The sequence below is a fragment of the Capra hircus genome, chromosome 20 (genome assembly GCF_001704415.2).
Source record: "Capra hircus breed San Clemente chromosome 20, ASM170441v1, whole genome shotgun sequence".
Taxonomy (NCBI): domain Eukaryota; kingdom Metazoa; phylum Chordata; class Mammalia; order Artiodactyla; family Bovidae; genus Capra; species Capra hircus.
Window position 1 is genome coordinate 2,220,663 of NC_030827.1, and position 20,950 is coordinate 2,241,612.

Genomic DNA, 20,950 nt, shown 5'->3' on the forward strand with positions numbered 1-20,950 from the left:
GTCTCGGCTTTGCACTGGCCACTCTGGTTCAAAGCACCGAGGCCTTGTCATTTCTCTGTCGCCAAGTCGTGTCTGACTCCTCGTGACAACCGTGGACTGCAGCACGCCAGGCGTCCCTGTCCCTCACCGTCTCTTGGAGTTTGCCCAAGTTCATACAGCCTTATGGTTTGAAAATAGCTTTCAAGGCGTGCCCACTTGGGGCAGCACATCTGTCTTTGGGTCAGCCTTCTGAAATAGGTAAGGGAGGGGCTCTATGTTCTACTCCTTAGATAGGAAATGATGTTCAGAGAGGCAAAAATAATGTTGCCATTGACTAGTAGACCAGAATTGTCAACTCAGACTTGTTTTGTTAGGCTAGGACAGTAGTGATGAACAAGCACCTTCCTCAAGTGCTGTTGTGAGGATTAAGTTAGTTACTACTCGTGCCTGGTATGTTTGCGTGCTCAATAAAAGTTTGTTATCCTTAGTCCTACCACTGAGATGAGGCAAGGTGGATCACAGCCAGAATCACTCATCCAGGTTGGCCAGCTGGGGAGGAATCCTAACAAAGGGCTGCACAGATAAATACACACGGACTATGGAATCCCCAAAATGGAATTGGTCTTTGACTCTGCTGCAGCCATGTCTCCTCTAGTCCAAAACATAAGATTTTTAGATTCTCATGACAACTAGTGTCAGTCCTTCCAGAGGTAGGGATCCTTGGGAATGTGATATTGCCCTCATGTTCAACCTTCTCTCCTCTTTGCCCCTGTGGCTCTGGAACCAACCTGCTGTCCTCACTCTTCCCACAGGCTCCACGGGCACTGCCCATGCCTGCCTTAGTCAGGACACTCCTGAGGCTGAAGGGCGCTGAGCTTTGCCTTGGAGTGACTATCCTGTGTCTCCCCATCATTCAATGACCACAGCGCTAAGAAGTCACACTTAGCTCTTCAGTCCTTATACATCACTTTCTTCACTCCCCCTCTGTAGCGCATCCTGTGATCAGATGCCCCTTAGCACACTGGAGCATGTCCGTTACATCTTGTATCTCAGCACTTCATCAGAATAAGCACACCGTTTGGCATAGAGCTATGGCACGCCAGGCGCCTATGGGAGGAGCCCTTGAGCATGGCACAGGTGTGACAGCCTTCTTCAGGCAGTTTACAGTGCGAGGAGGTCAGGCTGGCCTGGGTTTCAATCCTGGCTATCTCCCAGCTCTGCAGCTTGCAATGAGTATCTTACCCTTCTGAGCTTCGAGTTCTTATTAGTGAAAGGGAAACAATGACTCCTCCTAGGGACAGTCAATGCAAAGAAAACGTGAAGTTGGAATGACTAACTGTCTTGGTCCTCGTTTGCCTCACACTGATGAAGTTCTTGGGACACGAGACTTTCATCGCTAAAACTGAGCAGTCCTAGGCATGTTTGCTAGGTTGGCGACATGTACACAACATACATTCCATAAATGCTATCTCCTCTCTTTCTTAGGCCATAGAGATATTTAAGGGGAAAACAGAGGCCTACGAGACTTTCTGGGAGGCCAGACTCTGGAGCATGCCTTACTTTAGCCTCCCTTCTACCTACTTGCCAATCCCCTTGCTCACTACCACCTGGTAATGGGGTTGCAATTAACCCAACCTCCCCGGGAACCTTCAGAGGGACAGGAGCTAAGCCATGCAGCATTCTGGGCAGGAGGGAAAGATGGAGACCCCAGACACCGGTGTTCAGGAGCCTACTGTGTGTAGGCCTGGCTTCCAGCACTGGACTTCACTGAAGGCTGAGACAGAGCCTCGACATCTGCAGAGTCTACGCTGGTTTCCCTGGGCCAAGCATTCCCCAGATGATATTCTATACTTACATTCTCTCTTCTCTCTGGTCCCCGCATATGCCTGAAATGAATCAGGGCAAAGAAAAAGAACTGAGCATAAAGAGTTTCAAAGAATATAAATAGTTTCACTTAATCTAATATCGAGAAATCAAACCCACTGAGCCGTAATAAAATGGGAAGCAGAAAAAAAAAAAAAAACAGAAGAGAAGCAGGGGAGATGGAGGCTTGATGACTCAGTGTTCTGTCATTATTGTGAGCTGAGCTAGGCAAGCCTCTATTCTGTTTAGCAACTGCAGCAAATAATTACATTAAAGAAAAATAGTTTTGTCAACAAACTCTTTAGTAGCTATTAAATTTCCGAGTGGATGTTTCTCTAAGCAGATAAAGGCATTTGAGGAAACATGCTCCTTTGCTGATGTTTGAGAACAGCCGACTTGGGGCTCACCCTTGGTGTGAAGGAAAGACAGCTGGGAAAAAGCTGCTGCTTTGGTCCCTTTTTCCAGATGCACAAACTGGCCAAGCAGATTTGGTGGTGGCGGCCTTAGACCCGCGGTGGGCAGCAGCCTTCATGGGCTCACGTCGTGTCCTCACAGAGAGGGCCCGAGGAGGACAGTTTGCTGGCAGTTTGCCTCCTGATCAGTGATTCACATGATCTCATCTTGTTGTTTATTTAAAACTTCGCTATTTTGTTCACTATGCTATTTTTGGCATTCGTTTTGATTTTTTAGAATATTCCATTAACACATTAACTCAGTTGCTAAGGCTTTACCAGCGCACTCTGGCCCTGGCCCTGATTTCATCCTCACATTAGCCAAGCAAGGATCATAATTTTGAATCCTGGTTGCACAGATGAGGTTGATGGAAGCCTTGGTTTTGTCCTTAGTAAGGAGCAGAGCTGGGCCCAGCCCAGCGATGTTTGTGCCATTTGGTTAATGGGTCCCTGGAGACTGCATAGTAAAGTTAGAAATGTTAGAGCTGACGGGTGCTCTGCCACTATAAAATGTGGTTGAGCGGTGAGGAAGCCGGGCACAGCGATGTCCTCTCCACCGCCTGCGTGGTTACAAAATGGTAGGTGCAGTGCTGTGCCTTGTGGTGGAAGGAAAATGCAACCAGAAATCAGACTGGCTGAGAAGGTCTCCACAAACGGTGCTGCTCCCGTGCTCCAGAGGAACCATCTGTTCACGCCCCTCTGTGGGAACCGCCTCATCCTGTAAAGTGACCCAGGCACTCTGCATCCAACCTGAGAAGCCTGAACATCCCTCAAGCCCCGGCGGCAAAACGAGCTCCCTCCCCTCCAGAAGCACCATGGTCTTGGGTCCCCGTGTGGAGCTATCTGATCCAAGGCAGGAGTTCTGTGCCACAATCCAAGCAACAGAAGACACTTACCTTGGCACGGGTGGCTTCTTCCCTGTCAGGGGGCTGCCTCTGTCATGCCTTTCCGTGGCTGGCGGTAATGGGGGCTTTGGTATCTTGGGCAAATGCTCCCCAGGAGGCCTGCAGTGTTGAGAGAAAGGATGGATGAGAAACAAGCTAGAGTCACTCAGCACATGCCCTGTAGCAACACACAGGCACCCAGAGGTACTCACCTTCCCCCCAGGACCGAGGGCTGCAAGGCAGGAGGGAAGATAGGTGAGTATTCTCGGCACTTTCCACAGCACGAAGGCAAGATACAAAACAGAGCAAAAACAAACAAAACAAAACAAGGAGGAAACTCACCTTGTCAGAAATCGCTGGCTTCTTTCCTGTAAATTACAAACAGCTGATAAGCCTTGCATGTAACAGCCAAGCTTTGAAACTTTTGATGAAACTGAATCCCAGCCCCTAAGAGGGATAATTGGGTTTAAGCAGTGAGGAATCACGGGCTTCCCAGGTGGTGCTAGTGGTAAAGAACCTGCCTGCCAACGCAGGAGACCTAAGAGACTTGGGTTCGATCCCTGGGTCAGAAAGATCCCCTGGAGCAGGGAATGGCAACCCACTCCAGTGTTCTTGCCTGGAGAATCCCATGGACAGAGAAATCTGGCAGGCTACAGTCCATAGGTCACAAAGAGCTGGGCACAACTGAAGTGACTTAACACACGCAACACATTGAGGAATCATAGACTTTAGACCTGGAGGGTCCCTTACAAGAGCACCTAATTTTACAGTCTCAGACAAATTAAGTGACTTCACCCAAGGGTCACACAGCGTTGTGTACATACAAGCAGTATTGTGAATTCTGAGCTTCTTTCCAAAATGTCTTAATATAATTGATGCTGAAAAGGATTAATGCCTTCTTGAAACTTTGTGCCTCTTTCATTGGCCAAGAGCTGCTTTGTACAGCCTAAGTTTATCTGCATATCTGAAATAAACTCATTTGCCATGGAGGGGTCAATCTTCCTCAGTCCTGCGGCACACTTGCCATTGCATAAGGTATTGCATTTAGTTCTTGAAAAAAATTTAATTTGGGTTCAGAGTTTCAGGAGATTCCTCCGGTGGGCTGCAAAGCATTTTGCTTTGACTTTTGTTTTTCTCTCTTACTTTCTTCTCTCCCTCTCTTTCCTTCTCGCCCTCCCTTCCTTTTCTTCTTTTACTTGTCTTTTGTAACAGATGACATGTAGGCTTCCTGAAGAAATGGTAGGTGTACCTGAGAACCCTGCATTGCAAAGTCATTCAAAACAATGTATTTTTTCTTCTGTCTGAAATTCCCCAGAGTAATACCCTATGTCTTCAATGTAACAAAAGAATTAGTTAACTGGATTCAGCCAGGCTTAGATGCAAATCTTATATGATTTTGAGCAAGTTACTTAAAATTTTTGAGTCTCAATTTCTTCACCTATAAAATGGGAATTATGTGTTAAACTGCATAGATTTGCTCTAAGGATCAGGTGACAATTTATACACAAGGCCACCACTGACCCCTGGGTGCTGAGAGTTGTTAGATGGCTCCTCTTTCTTCCCCTCCGTCCACCTCCCAGCTCAGTCAACATCCTGCAAGAGTGGAGCTGCATTTTTGAGACACAATTGATTCCTCAAAGACTGAATACATGTCCAGCCCATAATATGTCCTAAGAATCTTGTCTCACTGTGAAGACCTGACTACTTATAAGTAGGTTGGATGGTATAAAAATGTTCATTACTTATATAAAATTTTGGTTTGATATGGAAACCCTACTTTAGAGGGATACCCAGGAAACAGATTTATATCATTAGAGCTGAATAGATTTTCTGAAAAACGTCTGCCGGTTTATGCATATTCCCAGGGCATGTTAGGAGCCTCCTGATAAAAGTCTGAGCATTTTAAGAGGTTAATTCTCCCAAAGCATCATGGATAAGGGGTTCAAGGGTAGAGCTAGTGCTGTCAAGAAAAGGTGTCTTTCAAAAGAAAACTAATAAAAACAAAAATATTTTTAAAGGATAACTTTTGTACAGGAAGTGACCCTGAAAGATTTGACATCAGTATTACAATTTTCTGACCCTTTGGCTCATGGCAGTAAGAAGGGCTGGAATCTGAAGTCCAGTCTCTCTCTTCATGTTCATATAATGTGTCCAGCCCTCTGCCACAGGCCATTTTAAACTCGGATAGTTGACAAAGCTTGGCATGAACTATCAGAGCTATGACACAGTTCAGGGAAACTGTAGCAAGCATAGCATCAAGTCCGAGAACTGACATTTTGCCAACAAAAGAGGGGACAGAGGCCACAAGGGCTAAATGCTTTGCTCACTATGTAGCTAAAGAAGGGCTAGGGTGGGGCTGGATTCCAGGTTCCTTATCCTTCAAGGCTCAGAACTCCCTCCCCAGAGCTCCCCAGCAAGGAAAATCCAGGGCCTCCAACTGCAGCAAGACGTGGGAGAACAGGGCATCCACTTTGAAGTCAGAAAGACTTGGGTTCAGATACAAGTCTAATTCAAATCCTGCACCTAGTTCTGCAATTTGGGGAAATTAACTCAACCTCTCTGAACCTCAGCTTTATCATCTGCAAAGTGGGGATGATAACGCACCCCCCTTTGTGGGCCTGGGGTGACGACTAGAGACGATGTGGAAGTAGCTCTCCATGTCCGTGGGCTCCGTACCCACGATCTACCAACCTTAGATCAAAAACATTTGGAAAAAATAACTCCAGAAAGGTCTAAAAAGCAAAACTTGAATTTGCCATGCACTGGCAACCTTATATGTGTTTTTATATTGTATTTACAATTACATACATAGAATTTATATTGTATTGGGTATTATGAGTAATCTAGAGATGATTTAAAGTTCATGAAAGGATACACAGAAGTTATATGAAAACACCATTTATATAAACACCATTTTATATAAGGGACTTGAGTATCCCTGGATTTTCATATCCACAAGGATCCTGGAACTGGTCCCCCTGGAGATACCCAGAGATGACTATAACTTATTTGTGGTGGCTGAAGCACTTGCCCCATAATAAGTGCTCAGTACCCTGTAGCTAAGTTTTAGAAATGAATTAAAGATAGCTTTAAGTAGAGGTAGCTGCCATCCAAGAATACTCTGAATCCATTCTGGAGGAAAGGACTGTAGCATACCCACAGCTTGGTCAATGATACACACAACAAAAGCCAACTCTGACATCTGAATAGCACCTTAGGGTTTCACTAAGTATTTTCTCGTCATAGAGCATCCGCCTTATAAGTAAGGAGACAGCTCTGAAAAAGCAACGTCCCTGTGGTCAGTGAGCTGCTCAGTCAGCAGCAAAGGCAGCCAACAGCAGCTCTCCCTGGCCTCTGCCTCCTGGCCCAGATGCTTGCCCGTCGTCCTTCAGGAGGACCATGTGATGGGTGTGTGTGCACAGAGGGTGCCCGTGGACAAGCAGGCCCAGCACAGGGCGCAGGACAGGAGCTCTGAGCTTGGGTCTCCACCCCCATCACCTGGCATCTGAGTGACCTTGGGAAGTCACCTCTTCGTGTCTCGGTTTCCTCCTCTGTACAATGAGGGTGATTCTAACAGTCCCCTCTCCCTGGGACTGTGGCGACAGTTAAACGAGGTGGTGCCCACGAAAAGCACACAGTAAGCATGCATTGATATCGGCCACTATAGTTGATTTTGTGTTGTTAGTCTCTTGATCGTGTCCAACTCTTTGCGACCCAATGGACCATAGCCCGCCAGGCTCCTCTGTCCATGCGATTTCCCAGGCAAGAATACTGGAGTGGGTAGTCATTCCCTTCTCCAGGGGATCTTCCTGACCCAGGGATGGCACCCAGGTCTCCTGCGGTGCAGGCAGCTTCTTTACCAGCTGAGTCACCAGTCAGCCTCTGTTGTGTTGCTGTTGTTCAGCTGCCAACCCGTGTCCAGCTCTTCTTGGCCACTATTACTGAGCAACAAATATGAAAGATACCAACCTAGTGTGAAGGGCTCTCTGTCAAATGGAACTAACGAACGATCTAGGGCTGGCTTCGTGCTTCTGTCTATGGAAGGAGCAGGGACTGGAAGGGAAAGAGACTGAAGTCAATTCACAGAAAAGAGCATGGGCTGGGGGAGGAGGGCAGGTGGGCAAGAGAGGGTGGCCCCGTACTCACGCTTGGCCGTTTTGTGGGTTCTGCTTCTGCTAGGCTCTTCGTGGTTGGGCTGGGGTGGGGGCAGTGGCTGCTGTAACAGAAATCCACATGTTAGGAAGCATTTCCAACCCGTCAGCAAGCCCTGAGAGCTTCATACCCCCAATAGGTCTGAATCTGTTCACTTTTCTCCATCCCACGGACAGGCACACACCTGTCCATTTGTCACGTGAACCGAGCTCCCTCTTCCACACTCTGGCAGAGCATTTTCTGCATGTCACTCCTCCGCGAAGCTTTCTAGTGGCTCCTGTCACATTAGGAACGAAACTAAACCCACCATGGCCTGCAAGGCCCTGCCTGGGCTGACTCCTGTCCACCCTTCCACCACCTTCGTGCGCTCCTCTCTCCAGGGCCCACTGGGCTCTCACCCTACGTACCTTCTTGCGGTTCCTGCAAAACCTCATGCTTGTGCACCTTCGGAATCTCCATGCTTGTATCTTCCCTGCCTGCAATATTCTTTTCCCAGCTCTCACCACAGCTGGCTCACGCTGTCCAGCTCGATGTCACCTCTCCACCCACCGTCACCTTCCCTGGTCTCCTGTCTCCCTAACTACACATTACTACGCAAATCACCTTGTGTATGCGTCTCTTTACTTGCTGATTATTCATCTCCCCCAACCCAGATGAAAGCTTTATGAAAGCAGGGACCTTATTTGTCTTGTTCATGCTCGATTCCCAGAACGCTGCTGGGTGCTGCTGCTCAATAAGTATCTGTAGACTGAATGAGTGAAATTCTGCATCCCAAGAGTGAGCTGCAGAGTTCAAGAGCAAAACCCATGTGTAGATAAATTCAGCTCCATGAGCTCCCTGTGTAATAAAACTGCAAAAGCAGGAGGCAGCCATCTGTTCTTAGACAGACTGTCCCAGTGGTGGTGTGGTCTGGATTTTGAGCTTTGGGGAAAACGCGTCCTCTGTGGCCCTTAGCTCTGACGCCTGGCATTCACCACGGCTGTCCGAGCGCTGCAGTCCTTGTGGAGAGAGCACATTTCCAGCTGTGGACTCCTGAGCCTGAACTTCTCCGGGTTTCTTTGGATACAAGCAGACCTCGGAGATACTGGGGGTTTGGTTCCAGACCACCACAATGAAGCAAGGCTAGTGAATGGGAAAATCATAATTTTCTCTCTGGCAGGATAATCAGACCGACTCAGAACTGAAACACACATAGTATGTGCCCATCTGTGACGGGCCTCTCCTACTGTACAACATACATCTGCACTAACCAGACCTCCTCAAGACGAGAGGACAAAAACAGACTTGGGGGGAAATGGTCCCTTCCTTCTGACACCACCACTGTGATTTTTAAGTTTAGCATTTCTTTCTCATCCTGTCAGGGGGTTGCACTGACCTAAAGGCTTACTCTGCACACCTGACCAAAACAGCTCTGGTGAACTTTCTGTATAATGTTAACTTGTGAGTATGACATATGAGTCTTTCTCTCACAAATGTATGAAACTGAATCTCTAGCTCCTGACTAAAGGAGCAGTTCTCAGCGCTTCTGAGAGTCTGCCCCCCGTGTTAGAATAAAATTATCTTTTAATCTTCTTAGTTTGATTGCTAACTGGATTTTCATCAACACTAGTCACACATTTTTTTTATTTCCCCTGTATACAAAAGCTACATTTATACTATATTGGAATCTATTAAGTGTGTGATAGTATTATGTGTAAGAAAGCAACACATACATTTTAATTGTAAAATATTGCTTAAAAATGCTGAACATCATCTGACAAGGCAGGGTTGTCACAAATATTCAATTTATTAAAAACACAGTATCTGTGAAGTGCAGTAAAGCAGATGCAACAAAATGAGCTGTGCCTGTTGCTTAATTGATCCATGGAATCTGGAACTGTAAGCTTGAAGAAAGAGGAGCAGGGATTTGCTGCCCCTGTCTCCCTGGATTCAACACATCGCACTCCTTGGTCCCAAGCTTTCTGTCCATGGAATTTCAGGTGTTGGCCAGCAGGTGGTGCCAGTCTTTTCTCAGGAGAGAGACGGCCTAGGACCACCATTTGCTTGTTCCTCCTAGATTTTATTTTACAGTTTCCACTTTTTTCAAAAGTGGGAAATAATAGCACAATGAATATTAGAAGGAAACTTTATATTATACAAACAACTTATATTGTTTATGGTAAAGAGAAAATACCAGTGATAAAAAGCATTACGCTGTGTATAAAAATCACTAGTATTTCATCCCCCACAAAAGCCCGCTGTACTTGGGTATGAATTCCCCAGCCTGCATATAATTTTTCCTCACTGGCTGCAGTTGGAGAGAGATGTCTACAGTCTGTTCTGCCCACAGAGGAAGTCATTGAGTGGACACGAGGTAGCATAAGAGAAAGGAGGGCGCCTACCTGGTGAATCCGGCCGCCCGTGGGCAAAGGAGGGAGGGTGGGCATCGGCCTTTGTGGGGGCACAGGCGGCTGCTGCACTTTCCCAGTTGGGGGGCGGTCTGTGGAAATAAAGGCGTTCAAATGGAAGGAGAAATTCTGCATCCAGGTGAGTGGGGCCACCGGCCTGGTGCATCGCCCGATGCGTGGCAGAGATGTGCCCACACCTGGGCCGTCCACGGTGGGGCGTCCTTGGCCCCTTGCCTTCTCTGTGCCTGCCCAGTTCATCTTACTCTTATACTTGGAAGCAACTCTCCCCTCACCTCTGGGGACTGAGTATTTATCAGAGGTTTTGTTGATGAAGGCATTTAAACAACAAAAAAAGCCTCTTGATAATGAACTCAGCCAGTACCACGAGGGAGTGTTTTCAGACACAGTTGTAAAGTAGACATACATTCCCCTACATATGCAGGCAAGTGTAGGTGCACACACGTGTGTATACACGTGTACGTGACATGCAGAGCCACACGCACAGGCACACCCGGCTGCCGGGGCAGCGTCAAGTCCACCGTCGCGGCTCACGAGGCTCCTGCTCTAGGTCCCTCTCCTTCCCTCACGCGTGCTCTGCGCGGTCCTCCCCCCCACTTCCTCCTTCCTTAAAGGGAGGAGTCAGTCAGCAGCTCCAGTTACCAAACCACAGGCTCTACACAGAAACTCACATTTCTCTGATCATCACAGAAGCATCCCCAGGCAGGCTGACAGACTAACAGTGTTCCGCCTCTTTGACGGCGAAAGGCCAGGCCAGGAGTAATTCCTGCATTTTGTGCCCTGACCTATCTTGCCTCAGCCAGTCTCAGCCCTGGGGAGGCAACGCTCCTCCACAGGGAATGGGGCTCAGAGCTTAGGCAAGCCTGGCCTAACCTCACACCTCACCCACCCTAGCCATCTCTCAGCCCCTCTGACCTTCTTCGAGCCTCAGTGCCCTTGCACGGCCATTTCTACGGCTCAGAGTGCTTTCCCGTTACACCTCTACCCCCACTCAGACGACTCCTGCTCATCCTTTAAATTGAAACTGAAATATGTCCTCAGGGAAGCAAGCCGGGACTAGGAATAGCCTCAGCCTCATCTCCCACATGTGTCTTCCTAAGTATATATCATGGTTTAATTCCATCATTTTGTTGCCTCACCCATCGAACTATGACTTCTTTAGGGTGAGGACTGTCTGCTGTCTCATTCATTCTGTGTGCTCATAACTGGCGTGTATGGGACACTCAATGACAGTTACCTATTTCTTCTCTGGACCTCAGTTTCCCTAAATATGAAACAGGCTTGGTAATTGTCATCTGTATCATACAGGGTGCTTCAAAACACGAAATTCTGACAAAATTTGAAATGACTTTAAAATTGCCAAGTGTTCTACAGCCTAAAGGATTCGTGGTATTAATTTTTGTGGTGCTGATCATCAACTGTCCGGCTTACTCCTTGATAGTACGCACGTGTGTTATGTGGCTATTTCTGTTACCACCACTGGGAGGATGTAAGCCCTGTCTTCTTTCCAGATAATTTTGAATTTCAACATTTAAAATGATTCCTGGATAACAGGAGACCAGTAATTTTTGTTGAATGGATGAATGTGCTGACAGGAACAGGCGGACAATGAAAATCTTAAATACTATTGAAAACGTTTAGAGTTATGGTCAAAGCACATTCAGTATTGCTGCTTTTATCCTGACGACCTGTGGGTATCGGTGCCACATGATCATGAATTGGTCCGAGACGGGGAGGAGCAGGAAAGTACTTGAGTACAAAGGAACACACCAAATAAGCCGTTCCTTCCAAATGCCCTCAAGCAGCAGTTCAGTCCTGACATCAGCTACCACCAGCAATGGTTTGGCTGCAAATCATAAATATTAAACTTCACAGCAAACGTATATGGCCTGTATTATTATTGTTCTATTTCGCAGATAAGGAAACTGAGGCCCAGAGAGGAGGAGTCACTTGCCCAAAGCCACACAGCCGGTCAGCTGGCATCAGCACGCAATGCTCTCTGCTGCATGGGTGTTGGCCTCCGTGCATCAATGGGGGCTGGGGCTGGGCTCCAGGGCCCTTACCTATGTACATGGAGTTGGGGTTGGACAAAGGCTTGGCAGGCAGGATGGAGTTCTGCAGAGCTTCTTCATCGTTGGAGGGCGGTGGCTCGTAGTCGGCATCGTCTTCCGCAGGCGCCTCCTCCTCTTCGTTTGGGGACTCATAGTCACCGTCGTCCTCCACATCTGCATCGTCAGTGGGACTCTCATAGTCATCTTCTTCCTGCCGGAGTGACGGGGGCAGTGCGGTGTGTAGAGGCTCCTTGGCAGTGGGCGTCGCTCATCTACTCTCTCTCTGCCAAGCCTCACAGTGGTCCTCACTTGGCTCCTCCCACTTTCCAGATGAGGACACTGAGCTCAGGGAGCACAATTCATGTGGCCAGCAAGCTGTCGTCTGAGGACCCACTCAAGGTCCTTAGACTCCCCAGGCAAGTGCATTTTTTCCGTGTATGTCTTTGCACAGCAGACACAAGCAGAAGAAATGAGGTGGACACAGCAACAGAGGGATGGGAGGGCCTGCTGTTTTGAGTAAACACATTTTGCACTTCCAGCATCACCAAGAGTTAGACTAAACCCTAGGAGCGTTTATGATGCCCCTGGCTAACCGCTAGTTCTGTTCTCAGGGTGTGCGCTCAGTCGCTCAGTCGTGTCCGACTCTTTGCAACCCCGTGGACTGGGGCCCGCCACAGGATTGTCCCAGCAAGAATACTGGAGTGGGTTGCCATCTCCTTCTCCAGGGGATCTTCCAGACTCAGGGATAGAACCCACGTCTCCTGAGGCTCCTGCATTGGCAGGCGGGTTCTTTATCACTGTGCCACCTGGGGAGCCCCGTTCTCGGGGTGCCTATACTCAAAACTTTCCTCTCATCATAACCTGGCACAGCCTCCAAGGCCATGCTGATGGGAAAATCAGACAAACAAAGCCCCTTAACTGAAGGCAGATTAAGTTGTGCCTGAGATGGGGTAGTCAGGGTTGGGCTAGTCTCTGCTGGGGGTCAAGTGTACGGAGACAACAGCTTATTTTTCGCAACAGCTAACTCTCTTGGAAGAGACTCTCTAAACTTTAAGCTTTTTTATTGTATTTTGTATTTGTTTCTCTGTAGGTCTCAGGGAAAGCAAGCTCTAGGGCCTGGATGATTGCCTTTGAAGCAGCCCATGAAAGTGGACGGTTATAGTCGTGAGTTCCCAGGCACAGGCGACACCATCAGCTGCCGAGCAATGACGGGCTTATCACACTCAGGCCAAAGTCACGTGGGTCCTCACTGAGCCCTGGGCATTTCTCTAAAGTCAAAGGGGTGCAGAGAGAAGCAGCAGGAGGTTGCAACTTGGTGAGGAAAGGTGTGCACTAGAACCTAGAAATCCTGATAGCATTGCCGGGTGGCTTAAGGAAGACTGTCTAAGGAGCTTAACTGAAACATGTGTGTGTTCAGTCACTCAGCCATGTCCGACTCTGCGACACTATGGACTGTGGCACCCCAGACTGCTCTGTCCATGGAATTTTCTGGGCAAGAATGCAGCCTTTTTTTTGACATACATGTCCTATGGGCTTCCCTGGTACCTCAGCTGGTAAAGAATCCGCCTGCAATGCAGGAGACCCCAGTTTGATTTCTGGGTCAGAAAGTTCCCCTGGAGAAGGGATAAGCTACCCACTCCAGTATTCTTGGGCTTCCTTAGTGGTTCAGATGGTAAAGAATCTGCCTGTAATGCGGGAGACCTGGGTTCGACCCCTGGGTTGGGAAGATTCCCCGGAGGAGGGCACTGCAACACACTCCAGTCTTCTTGCCTGGAGAATCCCCATGAACAGAGGAGCCTGGTGGGCTACAGTCCATGGGGTCGAAAAGAGTCGGACTTGACTGGGTGACTACACACAGCACAGCACCTATATCATATGTGTATATATAATATATATATATTCCTGTGCATATATATATTCCAAAACATATACACATTGGAAGCCAAGCTGAGGTTGGGCTCATCTTCCTGAACACGAAAAAGACTTCGTCCTGCCATCAGTGTCACTGCAACTTGAGACCAGAGGACGATGAGTGGGAGGGACTTAAGAACCACGGCCTCAGCACCTTTCCAGGCCTTGCTGACTGCCCCTTAGACCTGCAGGGCCTCCCTGCCATCTCTCAGCCTGCATACCTAGCCCCACGGCTCCTGACTTTCCACCAGGCCTTTACCTTATCAGCCTTTCTCAACAATAGACTTTTCCTCTTTGCTTCTAGAACAACTAGTTTCTCCAGGGATTCGGCTCATATATTCCCATGTGTGTGTTTTTGTTCCAAATCACATTCTGATCTGTGTGTGTGTTCTCCAAGCTATAAAATGGTCATAGGGTCATTTGTCCTTGCCCCCCGAGTGCCCTGAGCAGTGCTGGGCACTTCACGGAAGCCCGGGTGTCACAGCAGCAGCTGATGGGGACTCCCTGTTTAAAGACCAGGTGGAGGAGGCCAGCCTTAGACTGAGCTCACAGGAGGAACTGCATGGCAAGCTGTGGCTAAGGTACAGTTTCTATGTGAAAATGTAAATATTTGGGAGGAAACTCTGGTCAATTATCCCTTGGGAACAAAATTAATCTGTTACATTCCTTTGTTCTCATGCAAAAAGCACAGACTTAACTAGCAGGGGTTTTTTGGTTTTTTTTTGTTTTTGTTTTTTTTTCAAATTCAATGCTTGCTTTTACCAGAATCCCAGTAGAACAAGGGCGTTTAGTGTCTGCTACCTAAAGGCACTAGAGGCAGCCGCTTACCAGAAGGGCCCCTGGACCAAGGGTGGGCGAGCTGCACCCTCAGCCTGCCTCTAACTGGTCATGGGGCTTTACGTAAGTCACATGCTGCAGTGGGCTCAGCCGCTGCTTCTGTGAAAAGAACAGACTGGGCTACGAGCCATAACAGAGTTCTGAGCCTGAGTCTGGCTTCAAGTGTGGTGATGCAGTTTTCTGGGGAGAGGCTGTACAGAATTCATCAGACTCTCAAAGGGGTCATCACGACCCCTCAAGTGTAAAACCCAATTGGGCCATCCCATCCCTGAGGTGTTTCGAGGGCGGATAGTTCATTCTAAGCTCCCTTTCCCTCTGTGTCACCAGTGGGGACTTAAGCCCACGAGAAAAGCTACTCTAATGCTGCTTTAGTGTAGTCTGTGTGAGGAGGGCTTCAGGGGCGGGCCCTGCTGTGGGGGCTCCTGGTGAACAGCGGCGGGTCGGCACCCTGCAGGCCTCAGCTGAGCCCAGCTCGCCACCAGCGTCTGTCACCAAGTGGCTCACGCCAAGCCTTTCCTGCAGGTGTCCTCCACCACTGCTCCCGTGCCCGAGGGCAAGAGGGCCGGGCGAGGCCAGCGACCCTGAGGACTGCAAAGCCAGAGTCGCGCTCTGACCACCACAGAGCACGCTGGAGCCCCGCGGGGCTCCGCCAGGGCCTCGCTCCCCCGGCATTGTGCCAGTGCCTTACCACAAGGGACCTCCGGGCTCTACCCTGAGCTGGGGGGGCCCGCCCCATACTCACAAAGGACGACCAGCCTCCGTTGTCTTCCTCGTGGCTCTCTGTGGAGGAAGGCGACACCGTTACCAGTGCTGACTGAAGCCACGGAGGGGAAGTCGGCGCTCCCCAGCCTGGTGCCCTCCCCGACCCCCGCCTTCATCCTGTGCACCTGGGGGTCAGCAACTCAGTGTCAGCTCTCCACTTCCTACCTGAGGGGCTCATTCTACCAGACAGAGGCGGTGGTTCTTAACCTTTCACGTGTGTGAAAGTCACTTGAGAGAGCTTCAAAATATGCAGATTCCCTGGGCCTATCCTTAGAGCTTCTGATTCTGCAGGAACTGGCGGGGGGGGGGGGGGGACCCAGGAATCTGCGTTTTAACAAGATGTGGAATTTAGCAGCTGAATAATTGCTTTAAAGACTCAGAAGCAGGAGGACTGGCTGTGCTCGGGTGCTCAGTCAAAACCCAGGTTGTTCCAGGCACCGCCCGCAGAGTCCCTCCCTGTGTCTATGCAGAGGGCCTCCGTTGGAAGGGGATTGTGGCCAGGTGCCTGGCATAGTGATATCTCTCCTCCCCTCCACCTGGACCAGCAGCCAGAAGAACCGAAGTGCCTCCCATCTCCAAAGCAACCGTTCTCAACCCCAGAGACCTTTACCTGTCTCCTCCGGAAACCGCTGGACTTGGGGTCTGCAAAGGCAAGCAACATGGCATTAACAGTCCTACTGACTTGGGGAGATATCCCTCTTAGTCCAGCCCTGCAAGAGGAGCCCCCAGGGGAGGGTATGTCTCACTACCCAGGACTCCTGTCCTTGTTGCTTTGAAACTCGGGCCAGGCTACCTGAAAATTCTGGAAACCACTGAAATCACATTGGTGGTACAACTGGGAGCTCATGACTGCCTGCCTTTCTAGGGGAACCTCCCCTGATGCAGGGGCAGGATGCAGGACAGAGAGGGGGAGCCCCTGGACTGGAGGCTTACTGCAGATCAAAAATGAGGGCAAAACCACTCCCATTTAGACTTGAGTCTGAAAATTTTTTGCATCTCATTAAAGTGACCCTGGGCACTTGGCTGCCCCACTCACTTGCGTGTGAAAATGCTCCTTCTCTCTTCATTCTTGTTGATTTCTTGACTTAACTTACTCAGAATCCTACAAGACAAAGGGACAGGTGAGATGATAAAAGCATTCTCTCCCTCCACCTTCAGCCTTCCTTCCCTGGGTCCTGAAGACCCCCGGTCTGTGTGACCTCAGGCACTTGGGCCAGTCCTAGCCGGCCTCTTCCTTTGGCTCCAGCTGGCCCTCTCCCTCTTCTCCTCACTCTCCACCCCCTTGCTCCTGCCCAGGAAGCTCTCTGCATAGGCTCAGCCTCCTGGCTCTAGCTCAGAGTCCCTCCGTGGGGACTGGCCAGCTCACACCGGCTCCTCCTTCTCTGAAATCCAGCAACCTTCAGATCAGGACATGACCGCAGTGTATTTTATTGTGCTGGTATCCGCAATGCTGAGCTCCCCTGATTTGGTTTGACATCCCTCTAGCGATGTCTAACAAGAATCTTCAATCCACCTCTGAGACCTGGAGGAATCGGCCGCTCGTTGCAGAACTCTTGACAAGAGCTTCAGTGCGCTTTCTGGGCCTGAAATCTCCTTCCGTCCTCCGCTCCCTCCTTGGTGACATGAATTCTTACAAACACTTGGTGAAGTATTCCCCATCTAGGCACAGCCTGCAAAGTGGGAGACTCCCTGACTCACCCATGCCCAGAGGCCTTGGCCAGGATCCTCTCATTCCTTGGATGTTGTAAACTAGCAAATCTCTAAACCCCAGGGCAGGAAGGGCAGAGTGGGACGGCAGCTCTGGCAGGCACGCCCTCTGCAGTAAACTCCAGCCTCCCTTAGCACCACTGAGGAGACCCAGGGTCTATCAGCTGACAGGCTCGTGTTCCCATGAGATCTGGGGCAGCTGGAGGAGGCTCAGAGGTGGTCTCGCCCTGCGTTATTTCACACGTGGGGCCACAGGCGCCCAGAGAGGAAGAGACAGCTGCACAGCGGCCCCTCCCCCAGCGATGCACAGCAGCCTCAGAAGCCAGGCCCCCTCATTTCCAGAGCCGCACACTGTCAGCACACCAAATCAACACCCCTGATGCCAGAAGCCCCTTGGGAATAGCTCTATGGAGCCCGCTGCCCTCTGGGAAGGGCCCAGGGTCTACCTTCCTTCTGCTGCAGTGACTGCAGCGAGATCACAAGTTTGGTCTAAAACAAAATTGCTAAGTTAGCAAAGTAGTCTTGGCCCCCACCACGTCTTGCTTCCCTCATCATCCCCCAGGCCCCCAATCCCCACCCCCCCCCCCACTTCTCCACGTTCCCCGGGAACCTGCTCAGAACCTCTCAGCTCATTCGAGTGAGAGGATGTGCTGTGCTGTGCTTAAGTCGCTCAGTCGTGTCCAACTCTTCGCAACCCCATGGACTGTAGCCCACCAGGCTCCTCTGTCCACGGGGACTCTCCAGGCAAGAATACTGGAGTGGATTGCCATACCCTCCTCCAGGGAATCTTCCCGACCCAGGGATGGAGCCCAGATCTCCCACACGGCAGGCGGATTCTTTACCATCTGAGCCAGCAGGGAAGCCCGAGAGACAGGATGAACAAACTTAATAAACGAGCGGGGCCGTCAGGGGAGAGAGAGAGGAGCCTGTAACCCTTCCTCCGGTGTCACTGCTGGGGTGTCACACGCCACAGGGAGATGCTTTAAAGCGGGGGTGGGGAGCTTCCCAGTGGAAGCTCCAATCACACCGTCAGATTGCTGGTTTCTGGTTCCTCTGTTTCCTTTAAGCGGCTGTTCAAGAGGCTGATGAGCGTCCCTCTGCTCCCTCCTCTGACAGAGCGTAAGTCAGGGCACCGTCACCCCCATCCAGTCATACCTTCACTCAGCAGTGCGCACTCCAGGCTACCTAAGCGCCAGGAGCCCTGCTGGGGTTCAGGGCACCTCGGTGAACAAAACAAAGATCTCTGCTCTCGAGGAGCTTACTTGCTAGTGGAGACAAACAGATGACAAATAGTGAACACGGGAGGAAGTGAAATTCAAGGTGAGAGCTGTGTGGACACGCAGGCAGCAGAGGTGCGGGCTGGGCGAGGGGGGCAGGAGCGGGGTGCGGTTACAATTGAAAAACCACCCAGGGGGCCTCTGGGAGGAGGTGACATCTCTACAGGACCTGAAGTAGGGGGTGCTGGGGAGCAGGTCCCCGCACAGCGAGGGCGGTGAGGGAGGGCATGGGGAGAAGCGGGGTGGCCCTGACGGGCTGGCACAGTGGCTTTGATCCTGAAAAGACCTGCTGCTCTCGGCAACTCCTTGGGGCATCTTCAGCAGCCGGGCGGGAGGCTGCTGGGGCTCTAACTGGCGAAGGAAGGAAATAGCAAACCACAGCCCCACAGAGGAGCAGTGTGAGCTGAGACCAGCAGGGCCGGAGAGGGGCCGGCAGCCCAGCTGTGGCAGACGTGGGGCCCCGGGCCCCCTGCTTTGAGGCCTCAGAGCACCGCCTCCCCGCAGCTGGGGCCGCTGGCTGTGGGGGCGCATGCGCAGGGCGGCGGTGCTGGGGATCAGAGCACGAGGTTCTTGCACCTCTGCCTGCAAACTCTCGTGGCTGTCCCCCACTCACTCCCACGCCCCCAGAGGACCAAGCGACAGTGAGCGGCCGGAGGTGACTCATTCTCCCTCCTTCCCACAAACCCCAGGCCGCACTCAGACCCAGGAGAGACCGACGCCCTCGGGTAGACACCACTCTCTCTACTTGTCTTCAGCCGCAGAAGCGGAGCGGACCTTTCCGCAGGAAGCCAGGCTGTGGCAGCCGAGACCCCTAGCTCGCTGTGTGATGGGGGTGGGCCTCTGACTTCTCAGGTGGAGGCCTCCTCCGATCATGCTGGACGGTACAGAGGTTGGGAGGGGGGTCCTGCTGAGTGTGACTGCAGCCTCCTGTCCCTGGACAGTGCCCACAGCCTGACCTCAGGCCGGGTATTGCCCTTCCTGGTCCTCCCTGCCTCATCAGCGAAACAGGAGGGTTGGCCCTGCTGGAGAATCCCTGACCGCCGGACCATGGCCACAAACACTGATGGCCAGGCCCACTGGAGACTTAACCCATCAGAGCGTCCAGGAGAGGCTGGGAGCCGCTGGACGCAGTCACAACAAGTGCCCCAGAGACATGGGTGGGTCCTATGGGCTGAAAGCTTGTGAAATCACTCCTGTGATCTGGTCTTCTTGGACTTGCTTTCGAAAGAATCGAAACGGAGGAAGCGGAGTGAGGTGGGGGAGCGGAAGCAGGACTCAGGGTCTCTGCATGTTGTGACCCCTGTAGGGCTCTCCCGGGACACGTGGGGCTCCCTTTCCATGGCCCTTGTGTTTTGGCAACAGGGGTGGAGGCTCACAAGGGCGTCTTGAAATCAACTTTGCTGGTCACACAGAAGTAAGAAGGAAACTGGGAAAGAAAGGCAGGCAGGGAGGAAGGGAGGATGAAGGCAGAGCAGCGTGGAAAGTGTCAGAGCCCACAGTGCAAGTAAGCGTCAGTGTTATTTCCGAACACTCTGCTCTGCTCCCTGTGTGGTCGTATGTCTCGTGCACAGCTGAAATGTTCTTCTTGCCGAAGGTCACATAGTGTGAGCTGTAGATGAGTTTCCCTGTCTCCTAGAGGGCTTGGGGGGACGGGGAGCTGCTTCCTTGACCTTAGTTTCAGAGGCACACTGGCCTGCCCCTCGCCCGGAGGCCCTCCTCCACCCCTCACCCCCTCCCTGCTCTCTGACACTACCCTGACCCCTGTCCCACCTCCCAGCCCATGTTCTTACACCCAATCTGGCTTTCACTTGCATTTCACCTTTCTTTAAAGGAACAAAATTCCTCCTTAAAGGCAAGTCTTCTGTGAACCAAGAGTCAAACCTTCCAAAATTCTCTCCTGTCACCTGAGGAGCCAGGGAGAAGCCAGGACATCGCTCTCAAGACTCAGGCCTCCAGGGGCAACCGGGCACATGAGCAGGAAGCAAGAATCTGAGGGTCTCCCACTTCTCAGCCATGCCCTCCCCCTGACAGATTTACAAGTTACTTGTGCTCCAGTCGTTTTGTGTGGTAGCCAGGAAGAGCTATCCTGTTTACCAGCAAGGACAGCAGGGTGCTGGGGGAGGTGTTTGCCAAAGGCCCCATGAGGGTTTTTCGCATGGAGCTGAGTGGAAGTTAAGTGCCCTGGGCTCCCACTGAGAAGGAGGAGCACGGCAGTCAGTGGGATGGAGGCACTTTCCGTGCAGGGAGGACGGGGCACCTGGACAGGGCTTTGGCCAATGAATGAGATAGGGGAGCCACACATCGGAGAGGGGCCTGGCACTGTCCCCAGTCTGCTGGGAGCTGAGCGCGTGTCATGAACACAGTGCTGAGTTCAGCTCTGCGCCCTCCCTCCATCCTGCCCACCATCCTTTGCTGTCTTTATATCTTAGGTAGGCGCTGAGCAGATGAGACAGGGAGCTGTCTCTGAGGTTAGGAGACGACGCCTTTTCAGAAGACAGACAAATCAACAGGCACGACTGCCTTGTCTCTCTAACTGGATCTTAGCTTTTTCCATCCTAATTCCACTATGGATGATGGGGACAGTGATCACTGATGTTATAAAGAGAATCATCCAATACCTATCTTTTGCCTATATTACCACCACATCCCTGCCCTCTTCTTCCATTTTTT

General features: G+C 51.0%; 1 protein-coding gene across 1 annotated transcript in view; it reads right to left on the bottom strand.

The window, feature by feature from the left end:
* The window catches only part of LCP2 (lymphocyte cytosolic protein 2), a 48,141-nt gene that overhangs the window by 12,712 nt on the left and 14,479 nt on the right, over positions 1-20,950 (bottom strand). The window contains exons 4-14 of the mRNA XM_013972703.2: positions 16,333-16,398; positions 15,907-15,938; positions 15,277-15,314; positions 11,799-11,997; positions 9,712-9,809; positions 7,325-7,394; positions 7,148-7,231; positions 3,521-3,546; positions 3,391-3,410; positions 3,191-3,298; positions 1,835-1,865 (exon numbers count right to left, since the gene is read on the bottom strand). Coding sequence (XP_013828157.2) covers positions 1,835-1,865; positions 3,191-3,298; positions 3,391-3,410; positions 3,521-3,546; positions 7,148-7,231; positions 7,325-7,394; positions 9,712-9,809; positions 11,799-11,997; positions 15,277-15,314; positions 15,907-15,938; positions 16,333-16,398 — 772 coding nt within the window. The remainder of the gene's footprint in view (positions 1-1,834; positions 1,866-3,190; positions 3,299-3,390; positions 3,411-3,520; positions 3,547-7,147; positions 7,232-7,324; positions 7,395-9,711; positions 9,810-11,798; positions 11,998-15,276; positions 15,315-15,906; positions 15,939-16,332; positions 16,399-20,950) is intronic.